This window comes from Acartia tonsa, chromosome 4, assembly GCF_053477335.1.
Source record: "Acartia tonsa isolate MP-2025a chromosome 4, ASM5347733v1, whole genome shotgun sequence".
NCBI lineage: Eukaryota > Metazoa > Arthropoda > Copepoda > Calanoida > Acartiidae > Acartia > Acartia tonsa.
Window position 1 is genome coordinate 1,955,724 of NC_137263.1, and position 15,849 is coordinate 1,971,572.

General features: G+C 35.2%; 2 protein-coding genes and 1 long non-coding RNA gene across 4 annotated transcripts; all 3 read right to left on the reverse strand.

The window, feature by feature from the left end:
• Positions 1–403: 403 nt before the first annotated feature.
• On the reverse strand, positions 404–11,112 carry LOC145315651 (protein cereblon-like). 2 transcript variants are annotated; one of them, XM_080155643.1, is made up of 5 exons: positions 8,645–8,724; positions 5,414–5,493; positions 4,822–4,947; positions 1,371–1,504; positions 404–861 (listed from the first exon to the last, which is right to left on the reverse strand). In XM_080155643.1, exons 3-5 carry the CDS (start codon positions 4,922–4,924, stop codon positions 520–522), a joined length of 579 nt encoding a protein of 192 aa, XP_080011769.1. In that variant the 5' UTR covers positions 4,925–4,947; positions 5,414–5,493; positions 8,645–8,724; the 3' UTR covers positions 404–519. The 2 variants fall into 2 exon arrangements, with proteins under 2 accessions (XP_080011769.1, XP_080011770.1); XM_080155644.1 differs by lacking the exons at positions 404–861; positions 1,371–1,504; positions 4,822–4,947 and adding exons at positions 9,042–9,193; positions 9,684–9,787; positions 10,180–11,112 and having other exon boundaries at positions 5,409–5,493; positions 8,645–8,731.
• A 232-nt stretch (positions 11,113–11,344) lies between these two features.
• On the reverse strand, positions 11,345–14,325 carry LOC145315649 (uncharacterized). The gene is made up of 4 exons (XM_080155641.1): positions 14,082–14,325; positions 13,083–13,356; positions 12,400–12,481; positions 11,345–11,830 (listed from the first exon to the last, which is right to left on the reverse strand). The coding sequence occupies exons 1-4, from the start codon at positions 14,259–14,261 to the stop codon at positions 11,413–11,415; spliced, it is 954 nt and encodes a 317-aa protein (XP_080011767.1). The 5' UTR covers positions 14,262–14,325; the 3' UTR covers positions 11,345–11,412.
• A 621-nt stretch (positions 14,326–14,946) lies between these two features.
• LOC145315652 (uncharacterized) lies at positions 14,947–15,729 on the reverse strand. Its single transcript, XR_013878099.1, has 2 exons — positions 15,572–15,729; positions 14,947–15,107 (listed from the first exon to the last, which is right to left on the reverse strand). It is a non-coding gene; the product is annotated as an uncharacterized LOC145315652 (long non-coding RNA).
• Positions 15,730–15,849: the final 120 nt, after the last annotated feature.

The following is a 15,849-nucleotide window of genomic DNA, read 5'->3' on the forward strand; positions in this document are numbered from 1 at the left end:
CAATATGGCTTCAAAAACCGATTATTATCGTTCTTAGCCATGCTGAAAAATCATGTAAAGTTATTAGTATCGTATTACAGACAATATTTTCCAGGAATATTAAAATAAAAATCATAAAATACCAGTTTTGTAAGCACGAGCATTCGGTCCCTCAGGGTTAACAGAATTTGCTTTAATCTTATAATTTTTTATATCCGCGGAAAGCTGTCTATAAAACGATGCGATAAATACCTAAACTCTTACATTTCATAAAACAGCAAATACAAAGAATTAAAAACAAATATACAAACAGCTGACATAGATAAAAACATTGAGGATGAAACTATAGTACTTAAAGTTTATGAGCCAATGAATAAAACTTTAACTTTAATTAAAATGTGGTGTAATCCTTTTTTAAGGAGCGGGCTTTAGGCCCTTTTGGGTCAACAGAATAGGAAATGATAATTTTTTTTCTTTTCCAATATAAAAATTTAAAGAAAAACAACAGATCATTTTCATGTGATATTTCTTATTTCATTATCAATAATCATCTCTTTTACGCTTTACCTCCCAATCCCTTCTTCCCCCGCCGCCGTCGTTATTATACCGCCGATCACCACTGCCGCCGCCGTGACTGTGGCGGCGATCCCCGCCATCATGGTGTCGCCGATCCCCGCCTCTATGATGTTCACGGTAATGCCCACTGCCGCCGCCTTCCCGGCGATCCCAATGTCTCCCGCCGCCGTTGTTATCTCGACCACCCCGCCAACCACCGCCTCCTCTGTCACGGCGGTATCCCCCGCCGCCACCGTCGCCTCGGTGGTCTTGTCGGGGCTGCCAGGGATGGATAACTGGCTGTTTGATTGGCTCGGCGTCTCTTACCTTAAATAAATAGCGTTTTTGGTATACTTAAGTTGAGGCCAAGGCCTTCTATAAAAGTTACAGGATGTCTGTCCGTTGTGTGTTGCAAAATATCTGGCTATTCTCTGAACCATTATAGTTTTCCTTTACAGTAAAACTGCTAATATGGTAGGAAGCGAGAGAAATGAACAAACCTCCCAGTTTTCTTTTCCTTTTAAAGGCTAAAATTAAATGGTCGACTTCCAACTTCCCATTCCTCAAGTGACCCTATAGTCTTCTAGTAGAGGCAATAATGGATAACAAAATTCATACACAATAGATTAAATTATACGACACGTGGATATTATGACATGGAAAAATTGAGGTCAATTTAGGTTGCTAAAATTAAACTTCATTTTGGTCCGTTCGTTCATTCCAAAAGGGATAATTGAATGGAATAGAGGGGGGATGGTGGAGATTTTAGGCGGCTACAGGTTTCACTTAATTAGAGAACATGATAATCTGATGTAAGATTTTGGAAGACAAAATACCTGGACAAAACTTTTATCCTGGTCAGTAAATCTGGTGGCGAACATTTTCTCCAGTGCAGCTATTTCCTCTTTCTCTTTATCAATGACGTCATCAACAACATTTTGATCATCATCATTAGTATCTTCTACTTCACCTGTTTCAGGGATACAGGCATAAGACAATGAGTAAAATAATAGAATTTCCCCCCCTCCTTTGGAGGCCGTCCGTTTATTCGTAGATCTAGGGATGTTAGAAATGTCCTATGGATTGTAAGCAATGCATAATGATAAAATTGAAATTGTCTTTTAGTCTAATTTTAAATATTCATTCTTTGGACAATTTGTTAATTATGCATAATATTTAAAATCATAGTCATATCTAATTCAACTAGACAAGACTTCAAAGACATTTTTTGAACCCTCCTTATATTTTTAAGTTATATGCATGGATCTAAAGTGATAAGACAATGGTGATACACAAAATTACCCCTTCTGAAGATTACAATAATTGGTTGAAAAGTTTGGACACTCAACTAAATGAACCAACCAATTAAAATTTTATAAAAGTCCCCAAAGCCAACGAATAAGAATCGTTATTTGAAAACTTTGGGGGGTCTAAGTAATAAACATCCGAATGTCCCCTTTCTTCATGCTTTTTTTTACCTGTGATGAGTTATGTGACGGAAAATTTCTTATGGTACTGTGCTGTGAAGAAGGATGAGAGGGCGAGTTCCTTAATAAACCCAACAACCAGTCTCCAAAGTTGTTAAGTCAAACAATAAGAAAACAGTATTATAAAACTTTGGGGACTATTGCACTATGTGCCAAGGCAATGCAAAAACTCCAAGATTCCAAAAAATGCAATTTTGGATATTGACCAATTTTATAGTATAAGGTTAATATTTGTCATATTTGAGAAGGATTCCCAAAGCAAGAAGTGAAAATATCAATTACTTATGATTTTACAGCCTCTAGAAGTAGCCTACCTAAATATTTAGGATTTTGTAATAAAGCCTGACTATTGAAATTACATTTTATATGCAAACTTTAAATTATCGTCAAACTACCAAAAATTGAGCTACAGTAATAAATTATACCTTTTTTTGAAAGCTTATTGAATATACTATACAATTTTAAGAAGCAGAAATTATAATATTTTGTCATAACTTTCAACTTCAAATAGTTTGATATATATATATATAGGCCGCATATCAGACCTTTATACGTGTTTAATCAAGGCACTCAGAGAATGAAGCCCGTTGGTTTCATTGGCGGCCTCGTTAGCTGAAATTTTTTTTCTCGCATTTTTGTAGGAGCGGTCGGACCCATTTTATAGCAACTTTTACATAATAAAGACGAATTGAAATAACTTTTTTTACAAATCATTTTATCGTGATATTTATAGTTCTCGATGCAATTTTTTTTTATACAATCCCTTATTCTTATTGCTTAAAGTCTCTAAAGGATATCCTTGCCCACCCCCCCCCCACCCCTGGAGGGTGGGAGGAGACCCCCCATGCACACCCCTAGGAATATTTATTTAAGCTATGTTATCTAACCTGTTGCTTCTAATCAATCAACATTCTTTTTAAATCAAATGAATATCATCTTAAATGTTTCAATTTGATAAAACTAAAACCTAATCAACCCCGTATACACGCTCTAAAGAAATAAAAGAGTCAAGCAAACTTGTAAAGAAAATAAATGATTTCAACCAATTTGTTATTAAATGTATATTATACATACATAGAGCCTATGAGTATGAAGGCCTAGGGATCTAAAGGGATAAGACAATGGCCGATAAATTAATGTACATTACCAATAATGATACACAGACTTACCTTTTTTGTAAATTACAATTAGTGGTTGAAAAGTTAAGACACTCGACTTAAAAAACAAACAAGAAAATGTTATTATAAAACTTTGGGGACTAAAGTGATAAACAGCCCAATGTCCCCTCCCTTGTTGATAAAGGCCCTATTGCCGACTATCAATGCTTTGATTGCAATGCCTTTGGATTAAAGTTCTTAGTGCTTTTGTGGTGATTTGTGATAGATTTGTTTTTATTTTCTAAACAAGGATTGTTTTGTCTATACGTAGCGCAGCAATAATAGGTAAATTTTTTATGAAAAAGTACAGTAAAATGGGTTATAGTAAAATAGAAAATTATTTTACAAAATGTTATTGACGTGTACCTATCCTTTTTATAGTTAGTAATTTCAACAAATCCAGGGATCTATGGGGATAAGTTAATAGCCGATAAATTGATGAACTTCCCCAATGATGATGCACAAAATTATCCCTTCTGTAGATTACAACTAGTGGTTTAAAGGTTAAAATTCAGTAAAAGCCCCTAAAGTTGTTAAACCAACGGATAATAAAACGTTATTATAAGATTTTGGGGACTAGTGTAACAAACAGCCCAATGTCCCCTCCCTCTCTGTTACAAATCAATTGATATATAAGTATAACATTGATAATTCATTTAATTTAAGCAAAAACATATAATAATACATACGAGAAAATTGTTTTAATTTCCAGAAGGATCTCGTATACACGTGGACTTAACAATTTTTAGGGTAGCTTTTTATTGGTTCTTTATTGGCGTAAACCTAAAATTAAACAAGGGGAGGGGGAGGTAATAATAGAATTTAAATGTCATTTGAATAATTAAATATGTCTGTCTGTCAGTCTGGATTAATCTAAAATATATCTTACTATCTGGTGGACCGATTAGGATCTGCTTTTCAGGGAATATCCCTACTAGTCATAAAATGATTATGGTGATGGAAAATCATTAAGCTACAAGTATAATTCCTTATAATAAAATTAAAGGATGTTTGTATGTCTGTCTGTGTTTTCAATATATTTAAAATCTTTAAAAATCACTAAACCTTTACTGCCAAAATAGCTAAATAAGTGTTTTTTGTCGATATTATTAATTTTTTTTTATTTTAAAGCATTTTAAGGTATCCAAAATAAAACTTAAATCAATTATCCTTCATTCAGGGGTGTATAATCTACATGGGATCCCCTGCTCAGGGGGGGGGGGGGGGGGGGGAAATAAAAAATAAGTGGTGTGAGGGGAAAAAAATGTAAAAATTAAGAAAACTGAAAACATTTTTTCCATTTCCCCACCCTCCTTGGTTAAAAAACCAAAAAAAAATGTGTGGTAGGAGGGATAAAATAAATAAAATATAGAGTTCTTTAAATATTTTTCCATTTCCCCCCCCCCCCTTCTTGGTGAGAAAAAACTAGGGGGAAAAAAAATAAAAAAATTTGTAGCAGGGGAAAAAAAAATCTTGTGCAGAATATACATACACCCCTGCCTTCATTTAAAAAAAAATTCTTAATTTGAAGCAAAATTAACAGAATTATGAGTTTTTGTTTTATTTTGGAATTCTGGGCACATAGTGTATTGGGATAAAGAGCCAAATGTCCCCTCCTCCCTGTTTTATGCCTGTATTCCTGCCTTCATCGCTGCTTAAATTCTCATGATTATCATGATTGAATTGTTCGGCAGCCGCCGCAGCTGCAGCTACAATATCTCTGTCATCATCACTACCACTAGACATCTTGTCAGTTGATTTTTTTTTCACTTGAAAGGGGATAGTTCCATGAAGTTTATAAAAATAGTTTGACTGAGTAAACATCAGGGATTGACCTTACATAAAAGTAACGAATCTGTGTGTGAATATGCACCTAAAAGGATCTCGCTACCCGCTGAACCGATATAATTCTCTATTACTATGTAGCTTCTTTATAGGTCCTGGGAAGGTTTAAAAATAATTTGGGAGAGAATACCACCACCCTCCTAAAAGAAATCACCCCTAGAAAAGAAAAAACAAAAAAAAGTGCGCCACTGAATGACTTTTTAGGCCTCCCTTAGTACAACTTTGCGTAACTTTTTCTTTTTAAAACTAAAATTTAAGTGGAGGGGTTGGGGGTGGGGTTACTTCCCTCAGCCCCCCCCCCCCCACATAGAAATGCCCCGGATTGACAGATAAACTTAAAATAGCTACCTACTTAAATAATGTAATTCGATCTTCTCCATGGAACTTTACCTTGTATTAAACTTGATTTATAGATTGATATTATTTTTCACTAGGTAGGTATTTAACTATTCTCATCAAAGCTCTGAAATCTTAAGGGACAAGACAATGGATGATAAATTAATAGAAGATTTAAATCCCATATGATAAACAACAAAATTACCCCTTCTACAGATTAAAAATTTAGTAGGGTACAGACTGGCCAGCCAATTTTGAAAATAAAAAACGTACATAACGTACACAAAAAAAATACGTTACGTACATAAAAAAAGTAAAAAAAACGTACAAAAACGTACATTCCTAATAAAAATAAGTTAAATAATTTCCTAGTTACCTATTGTCAATACATTTAAATCTACTAGCAGCTACCTGTAAAGGAGAACCATAGCGAACTGACAGACACAAGATATCCTATTACTCTATTTAAAAGAACTAGCGTCTACGCTCTTAAAGGCCTCTAGGGGCACTTGAGGAGGGGAGAGTTGAATTCTATAAAAAAACATGGATGACAACATACATAAGTAGCAAAGCTCAAAAGTTATTTATAGACATCTGGAAAAAAATTAACTTAAAATCAGTGAGCAATTAAAATTCATTTTTGGGGGGAGGAGGTATTTTTTTTTCTAAAGTCAATTTCTCTTGGGAGGGTGGATGGTAATACTCTTCCCCAAAATAGTTATAAAACTTCCAAAAACCTATGAGAAGCTATCCTGTTAAGGAGAACCATATCGGTTCCTTGGTTAGCGAGATTCTTTGGTTCAAACAAACAGACATCCTGTTATTATGTACAAAGTATATCCTATTATAAGGAACAGCGACTACGCCCTTAGAGGCCTCTAGAGGAACTTGATTAGGGGGGGGGGGGGAGTTGAATTCAAAAACCCATTTTTTTATTTAAAAAAAAGTAAAAAAAAAGGATGACAACATCCTTAAGTAGCGAAGCTCAAAAGTTATGGATGGAAATCTGGGAACTATATAAACTATAGAGTAGTGTCGTAAAAAATAAGCATTTAACTTATTTAAATAAATCACAAAACCTTTTAAAAATATATAATAACGTGAAAATCTAGGAATAAATTCAGCCCCCCAACAAATAAGCAAATCTCAATGAAATTTATCGGAAGTATTAAGAATGAAAACTAATACAATCCCTGAAAATTACAACCGTCTATAAGGAATATGAGTAGACAAAATCAAAAAAACCTATACATCTAGGAATCGATCTAGCACTGCAACAAATAGAAAAACCTTAAAGAAACTTTTTGAAAATATGTAGAATGTGAATTTATTTATTCCCTGAAAATTTCAGCCGTCTATCTTGAATAGAAGTCGAGAAAACCATGAAAAAAAGAAAATCTAGGAATAGATCTAGCACCCCAACCAAAAGGCAAATCTCAATGAAAATATGTAGAATGTGAACTTATTTAATCAAAAAACAGGAGCCGAGAAAATCACGTTTCTCCGATAGCATAACGGACTGACAAAGTGATTATAGAGTAGCTTCGCTAATAAATTTTTTAGTGAGGGAGGGGGGAGTAGACCACCCCCATTTCTGATTTCAATTTTAACAAGAAAGAAAAAATAGGGGAAGGGTGGTGATTTTTTTCTAAGAGTAATTTCTCTTGGGAGGGTGGTTGTACCCTCTCCCAGGACCTATGAGAAGCTACCCTGTAAAGGAGAACCATATCGGTTTAGTGGTTAGCGAGAACCTTCGGTACAAATAAACTGACAGAGAGACATACATCCTGTTATTACGTACTAAGTATATTCTATTAAATAAAGTAGTAAGTTTTTTGTCTGAGGCTTAAGATTTTCATAACTACATCATACAGTTACCGAGATGGTTTTAGGCTATTTTTCTACCATTTTGAATACAGGTTCTTGAAGGGATATGGAAGGACAGAGAAAATAGCCTACAACCTCACAAAGATCATGTCGGTTCAGCAGTTAGCGTGATTCTTCGTTACAGAAAAAAGGATTTATAGGATAAATATATAATAGGATATAGGGTTATTTTGTCTATTGCTAAAGATCTCAGAAAATACTAGTCTTTAATACAAAGTAAATCAATGCCTGTCTGTCTAAAGCTTAAGATCTTGGTAACTGCTGAACAGATTGGGTTCTAATCTTCAGGGAATATATCTACTGGTCCTGTGGTAGTTTTAGGCTATTTTCTTAGAGTGTGGGAAACCCACCCCCCCCAAAAAAATCAACCACCCCCAATTTATTTTTGTAAACTAATGCAAATCAGCGGGGTGGGGGAACCCCCACCGCACCCTGGGGCGAAGCCTAAATGAAAAAAATAATCACAATCTTTTTTTTTATTTTTTTTTGGAAAAATTTCTAACAAACGATTCTATAAAAGAGGGGACGAAGCCTCTAGAGGCTAGGGGCGAAGCCTCTAATCCTTGTAGAAAGTAAAAAGCTTTAAGTGTCCCTCCCCCAAAGAAAATAGCAAAAAACCATCACAGGACTATTAGGTATATTCCATGAAGAGTAGAGCCCAATAGGTTCAGTGGTTACTGAGATATTAAGCTTCTGATATACAGACGGACAAGCAGACGGACAGACATTATTCTACTTTGTATTATGGATAATATACTATTTTTGTAATACTTTTTGTACAAATACAAATACTTTTATACTTATATTTGATTCTTATTCTTTAAAAACTGAAGATATTAAAAAATAAGACTTCTCAATCCTAAACTGAGCACCATATGATATCTCGGAAAATTTACCCAAGTATATAAAGAATTTGAAAAAAATTATCGTAAAATCTATTAAAAGGGTAGTTGCATGAAATGCATTTAAACTTGAATTTAGTCAACTGCATATCTCTTTCTGTTCAATAGTTTAAACTAATTCTATAGGACATATAATTCAAATCCATAAATTTAAACTGTAAGTTCTAATAACATATATGCATAATTTACCTACATATTTTTGTTCTATGAAAATTGAAGATATTATTGAATTTATTTGATATAATACACCTATTGTTTTTGCAAAAATTTTCGTACAAAACATACAAATTACTTTTCTGCTAATATTTGATTCTTATTCTTAAAAAAAACGTAAAACGTACAAAAATACAAATTTCAAAATACGTTACGTACACATATCAAAATAACGTCCAGAACGTACATAGATTCGATGCGTAACGTACAAAACGTACAAAACGTACACTCTGGCCAGTCTGAGGGTACCAGTATAAATTACTATCCAATGTCCCCTCCCTGCCTGTTAAAACTTGTTTCCAGAGATTGTGACTGTATGGGCGAAATCTTCGTCGATAACTTTCTTCAAAATTATACCATAGAATCCAGCCTTATAATAAAAAAGTTTTAAATAAGAAATTAATATGATTGACATCTCGTAATGTATTAGATATTGAAAACAAAGCTATTATATAATTCGAAATGTATGCCAGTCATTCGGAGCACTCTATGAGGGAAACGAAAATATCTCAGCTGCTATTCAAGATGTACAATCTTCTCAATGAAACAATCAATCAAATTCAATCAAAGTCCCAACAGTTGTTAAGCAAATGAATAAAAGAACGTTATCATAAAACTTTGGGGACTGGTGTAATAAACAGTCGAATATCCCCCCCCCCCTCTATGGTTAAAACTAGTACCTGGGAAGGTTTTAGCTGACCGTCTGTGACTAAATCGTCAGGTTCAAACATCCACCCCACATGGGTCCTACACTTGGGGCACACACACACCCGCCACAAGAATCCGGGGAACCAGGTACCCTGCTTCTCCCAGTTACCTACCCCTGTACAACCTGAAAATATAGGTAGTAAGATTTTCTGAAGCTTAAGATCTCGGAAACTTCTTGTTCGAATTGATTATACTTTCGGAGAAGTTTTATTAAGGTTTTAGGCTAGTTTTTTTTCTGACCTCCTTTGCCATGCATTAGTAAAATATATTGATTGTAAAAGAGGGATATTTAACAGGAATCGTTGACATAAGACACTGGACGAAAAATAAATGTAAACTAAACACCCAACTATGTAATTTTTAAAGTACCTAGAGTTTTTAAGCCAACAAATGATTTTTTTTATAAAACTATGGGTACCAGTATAATTTACAGAACCTTATTGCCAAGGATTGCAATGGATAAGATAATGGACAATAAATTGATACACGTACCCAATGATAGTAGATAAAATTACCCTTTTGTAAATAACAATTATAGGTGGAAAACTTTGGTTGCCAGTGTCATTTACCTACACAGAGTCCCCTCTCCCTTCCTGCTTTGCTTATTGCCTAACCTGCTTTGTCAAAGCTGACAATTTCGAACTGAACGCCCGCAGGGTTGACGAGCTTCTCAACAGACACTACCTTGTCCGAACCAAACAGGGAGGTATGATTTCTTCTGAAATTGAAATATCAAATTAATTTTTCAAAGCCAAAATATAATTAGGGTCGGTCAGTCCGTAACAGTTAGCTCTTTTCGTTATTTTAGACATGTTAGAAAAGTCCTTTAGATTTAAAACTATGCATGATTATTTCTATAACAGTTAGGAATGATTCTATATAATAGTTTCCAGAAAGCCCGTACGTCTATTTAAATATTATAATTATTAACTATTTGACAACAACTTTTTGTATGATATAATAATCCTATTCATCTGATCCATGGAATGATGATTCCTAGGACAACAAGGTCTATCATCATAAGTGACGCATCTCTATAATTGAATCCTAACATGCCTATTTCTTCTATGTTGTAAAAATAATTGAAGGACATACGGACGCGCTACAAACCTGGCTAAAAACTCTGGCGACAGTTGGGATGTGTGTAGATAATGCGGGTCCGCAAGACCGCGTCCACAAGACCGACACAACACCGTCTCTTTGTCGACGCCTAGCTTGCTTGTATCCGCCGCCGCTGAACTTATCAGGTCTTCCTGACCGCCGCTAGTATCCGCTGCTAATATTTGTAATAAAATTGATGAGATAACTAAGCCTAATTGCATATTAGAGTTACATCAATTATAAAAAAAATGCGGCAGATAGCAAAGAGTCCAATAAGATGCAAAGAGTCTAATACATTTTTATCTGAAATATCGTTTTATTTCACATCTTTAAATGTGCTATTCATTAACAATTTAATGCCTAAATTTTACTAGGTGTTTAAATGCATTATAAAAATATGTTTAAAATTTAAGTCATTTTTTTGTTATTATCGTCAAATATAAAACAAGCGTTTTTATGTGTCATTTACTTTTATAATGCACGACTAAGACATTATACAGTTCTTTACAAGTTTTTAAAAATAAAACATATTATATATATCATTCTATAATTTAATTGTCCATTAAAACATCATAATAAAATAACCCTTTACACTGTTTCCTTTTTTACTTGATAAGGTCCTAGGACAAACGCAGGAGTCCCAAACGTCGGAGTAGACAAACGCAGGAGTGGGCACTTAACCTAACAAAACCTATTTTAACCATATTTTAGGTTTTTTAAATGCCTAACCCCTGCGGGGGACTTATTTGTATATTCATATCTTAACCTAACCTAACCTGTATAGAAATACTTACTTAAATTAATATTTTAACACTTCTGTGTTTGTCCACTCCGACGTTTAGGACTCCTGCGTTTGTCCTGGAACCCTTAATATATACATTACTTTACTAGTTAATAAAATACCATAACGATTACTTTTCTATTCCTTTTTATTAAAAATTTTTTTTTAGGAGAATAAATAGCAGGTATCTACAGGCGATAAGAAAATGGCTTAAAAATTGATGTACACCTCCAATGATGACACACAATATTAATATGTAGATTACAATTAGTGGTTGAATTGAACTGTTTGTTTATTCAACTTAATGAAACAACAAATCAAAATTCAATAAAATCCCCCCAAAGTTAAGCCAACAAATAAGTAAAAAGTTTGGGGGCTACAGTAATAAACAGACCATTGTTAAATATACATTAAAGCGTCTTAATACAACTATTAAAGAGATTATTGATAGGTTGAAAAAACTATTTTGGTAATAACGTTGACAACATGTAGGGCCGCTTGTTATTTCTCGCGTCTTTGCCATCGACACCATGCTGCGACCGAATATGCCGCCGCAGTGCTGACATTTGTGTGGCCGCATAGCCGCACTGCTCGCACGGATACTTGACCCCCTCGTGAATGCTCTCTATGTGCGTCTTGAGCGTCGCCTTACGCGTGGCCAGGAAGCTGCACAAATGGCAGGGAAACCGCGAGCCCTCGTGCACGTTCAGCACGTGCTCTTTTAGCGCGTTCTCGTCGCTGGCCTCGAAGGTGCACTTGACCTGCGGACACACGTGGCGCTCGATGTTGTGGTCCTTTTGTACGTGTTGTTGCAGGCGGTAGAATGTTGTGGTGTTGTACGGACAGAAGTCACACGTATATTTGCGGTCCACTCCACTCCTAGTATTGCCATTGGTTTGGATTTATATTCAAATGTCTCTGTGTGGTGGCAATGGATTGATTAATACTTGGATCTTACACCAGATTATCATGTACTCTAATAAAGTGAATCCATCTTCACCCCATCCCATCCCCTCCCAGTCCCTTTACTCCCTTACAAATTACAAATCTGTAGATTTAAATTAATGATTTAAAAGTTTGAACATTGAACCAACATATCAAGATTTTATAAAGTACCCTAACTTTTTTTAGCCAACGGAATAAGAGAGAATAAGCTACCAGTATAATTCATAATAATGTATATAAATATACGTAGGTAGATATTATGACATATAGGGGAAAATTGTCGTCAATTTAGCTTGGTAACATGGAACTCGCTTATTGGTCAGTTCGTTCCTCCAGTAGGAGGGGAGTGGATGGGGTACAGGATGGTACTGTTTTTTTTAGCCCACTGAGAGTTACACTTTATTAGAGAGCAGGCAAATCTGGTGTAAGATCCAAGTAACAATATTCATATCCATTTTTATCCCTAATAAGCATAAAGTTTAATCAATATTTGAATAAAATGCCTTGAGTTCATATCCACATGCGGGGACTGGGCATTCTCGGGAATCCCATCCCAGGGGGAGGGGTAGCCAGCCCCACTGGATGCCTGCACAGCGAGAACGATACTTAAAATATTTGCATTAAAATATATTTATTTAAGGATTCGACTAGGATTTTTTTTAGGTTTTTCAAAAAGAGTGGTAATTTTGCAAAATAAAAATACTACCTACATGCATAAAAGTTAGCATAATGGAGAGAAAAAAAACAAAGTTAAGGGTTTTTGTCGTATTTTACAAGAGGCTCTTTTCCTATTTCTATACCTTCCTAAATGTATTTTAGATGCTAATTTTTGGTTTATTACTTTTAAGATCGAGTAATGACAACCCTGCATGGTCTAGAAAACAAAAACAAAAAAAGGGGAGGCTTTGTGGTCAACTTTTTCCAAATGAACATAAAACAGTATCTATAAGGATAAGACAATAGCCATTAAATTGATGTATATCCCATTCTCCAATGATGACATACAACGTTTCCCCTTCTGTAGATTTAAATTAGTGGTTGAAACGTTTGAACACTAAACTTTAAAAAAACCAATAAAAGTCCCCAAAGAAAACGTTATTGTAAAAATTTGAGAATTAGTGTAATAAACAGCCCATTGTACCTTCTCTCTTTGACAAAAGAGATTATCAATATTTTAAGTATCATTCCTGAGAGGCTGGGCTATCATACCCAGCAGCCCCCATGTTTAACACCCCCACTACGGACGGCGAAGACGGGGCGGGTGACGGCGAGGCAGAATGGTTAAAACTGGAGGAGGTATTATTGACAGCGGTGGCTGATTTGGAGTTTTTCATCCCATTCCCGAGGTGGTATTTGGCCACAAACTCTGTGGCAGCCTTGCGGGTGTAGTTGATAAGGTCGACCCGCTTCATGTCGTGGCTGGCGGGCATCACCAGGGTCTCATCGCCATTACGGTTCACCTACGAAAATAAATGACGGTTATTACTTCAGCAGACTACTGAAAGAAAGGAGGAGGGCGGATGTGACACTTTTTAAAAGTAAATCTAAAAGTAAAAGAAACTCAACTAAAAAAAGGTTACAGCACTGAAATTTTGAATGGCTGTAGTTTTTAAATGGTACAATGTTAAAATGTGAAACAATGGCGGCGGAACCGCCGCTATCGCCGAAAAACCGCCGATTTTTTTTGTCTTTTCCCGCAAATCTGACATTTAAGAATTATCTGAGACAAACTTATTCTTTCATAAAATTGTTTTTATGATTTTGTTTAATATTCAAACACATTAAAAAAAAATCAAGTGTCGAGTGCAAATATAAGAAAAAGTTAGGAAAAAATGTTTGTCTCAAATGTTCAAAATTGTTTAATTTGCCGAGAAAAGTTTTAAAAAATCAACGAAAATGGCGATTTTCGGTGGGAGTTATAGTTCCGCCGCCGTTTCTTCACAGTTCCATAATAAACCTCTTTAAAGCAACTACCATGTCAAATTTCAGTGCTATAACTCTTTTTAAGATGAGTTCCTTTGACTTTTAGTTTTGGTTTCAAAAAGCCACCCTCCCCCTTTAATGTAAAAAATGACTAGTGAATTATTTAACACTAGCAACTGCGACCCTAGTTTAAAGGGGCATCTTATATTTGAACAAACATAATACAAACCAAAGTATAAATCCGCAAAAACGAGGTACCTACCTTTTTAGTGTGACTACTCATGTAGGCCGCGGTGGCCGTCTGCAGGGTAATCTTGACAAACTGACACATTTCACACGGGAAGTAGATGTTCCCACTGCGTCTCCGAATATAGTAGATTCTACCGCTGACTTGGCTGGTTGAGAACTCGCACAAGGCACACTTGTAGTCGAAGGGGGACATCTTGTCTTTGATCAACTCCACGCATTCCTCCGTGATTTCAACCTCCTTTGCATTCGTAAATCCTTGTCATAGTCTAAAGCATTGTTTTTTTTGTAGCGAAGCTACTTTATAATTCAATTTGTCCGTCAGTCATTCCGAAAAGCTATGGGGGAAATTTGCTTTTCTCGGCTGCTATTCCAGATACAGCTGAAATTTATATTCAAGATTCCTTTAACCTATGTACCGTCCTAATATCAATAGAAAAGCTACACCTTACGTAGATTAAAAGTGTTGATTTAAAAGTTAGGATATGCTAGCATGAACTAACCAATTAATTTAGATTTTTTAAAAAAAAGTAACCAAATGTTTTTAGATTACCAAATCAGAGAACATGTATTATATTTTGGGGAACCGTTGCCATTTCCCGTCTCCATTTCTCCTCCCTCCCCTCATATTGATGATTGTTGTTTATCGCACCGTATTATAAACAGTTACCACGAATATTAAATAAAAAATTATATGGTTAATGGTTCGAAGGCGTGGCTGTTGGGCTAACAAAACTGGTTTTAATTTTATTATTTATATTTTAATATTGGTGGAAAATTATCTGTAATACGATGCTATACATGATATTTATCTGGAAAACCGCACCGGTTATAATCCAGCGGATATTAATCGGATTCGAAGCCATACTGGAAATTCATTTACTCTCCGCTGATAAAATAAAAGGATTTATCCCTGTGAGAAGAAATCATCTGCTCCGCCAAGACTAATTTCCGGTACAATCATGAGCGGCGGCGGTTCCTCGTCGCCGCTAGAGAAATCATCGTTATCTCCGCCGCTTTGTGAAACATCGGTCAGCATGTCCTTGCAACATCATATTTTGAATTACTGGCGTTGCTACAAGTGGTCTATTTACAAAAGGTCTACCCCTACAAAAGATATACTCCTATAAAAGGTCTATTCTACAAAAGGTCTAATCCAAAACGCCGAATTACTAACAGTTTTTAAAGTCTTGATATTTCTAAAACTACAAGGTAGAAAGATAAAAATTCTTTCGATTATCATTTTTATTTATAGGCGTTTGACATCAATATTAAGAGTATGGGGAATGTCTTGGCCCATAAACAGGTGCAACTCATTGCCATGCAAAGTTAGAACTTCTAGACAACGTTTGTACAATCAAAGGGTTGGTTGTATGTTATATAACCTAATATCCTTGGGTGTAGAGTATCACATCCCATTATGTGGTGCTTTGGATTCTCTATATGATGACTTAAAATCGAAGGAGATTCCTGCCATTACGAGTTAAGGTAAAATATGATTGTTGCCTTATTATCAGAACTTGTGTTACCGCCGCCGCTACGAGAGATATAGGTACCAGAATCCGCCGAAGTATCCATATTCTCAGGGATCTAAAGGGATAAGACAATGGCCTTTTCATTGATGTACGTACAATGTACATTACCAATGATATTAAAATTAGTGATTGTAACGTTTGGACAATCAACTTATTGAACCAAAAATTTAATAAAAAGTTTCCAAAGTTGTTAAGTCAACAAATAAGAAAACCAGAGGTGTATACTCTGAAAATTTGACCCTGGTGAGG

Coding starts and splice junctions, on each gene's coding strand:
- LOC145315649 (XM_080155641.1), bottom strand. CDS start 14,261: ATGTCCCCCTTCGACTACAAGTGTGCCTTGTGCGAGTTCTCAACCAGC. Junction 12,482..13,082: donor TGATAGCCCAGCCTCTCAGG/AATGATACTTAA, acceptor TCGCTGTGCAGG/CATCCAGTGGGGCTGGCTAC. Junction 11,831..12,399: donor CATGTGGATATGAACTCAAG/GCATTTTATTCA, acceptor TGGCAATACTAG/GAGTGGAGTGGACCGCAAAT.
- LOC145315651 (XM_080155643.1), bottom strand. CDS start 4,924: ATGTCTAGTGGTAGTGATGATGACAGAGATATTGTAGCTGCAGCTGCG. Junction 1,505..4,821: donor GAATTTAAGCAGCGATGAAG/GCAGGAATACAG, acceptor TCCCTGAAACAG/GTGAAGTAGAAGATACTAAT. Junction 862..1,370: donor AGGATAAAAGTTTTGTCCAG/GTATTTTGTCTT, acceptor TATTTATTTAAG/GTAAGAGACGCCGAGCCAAT.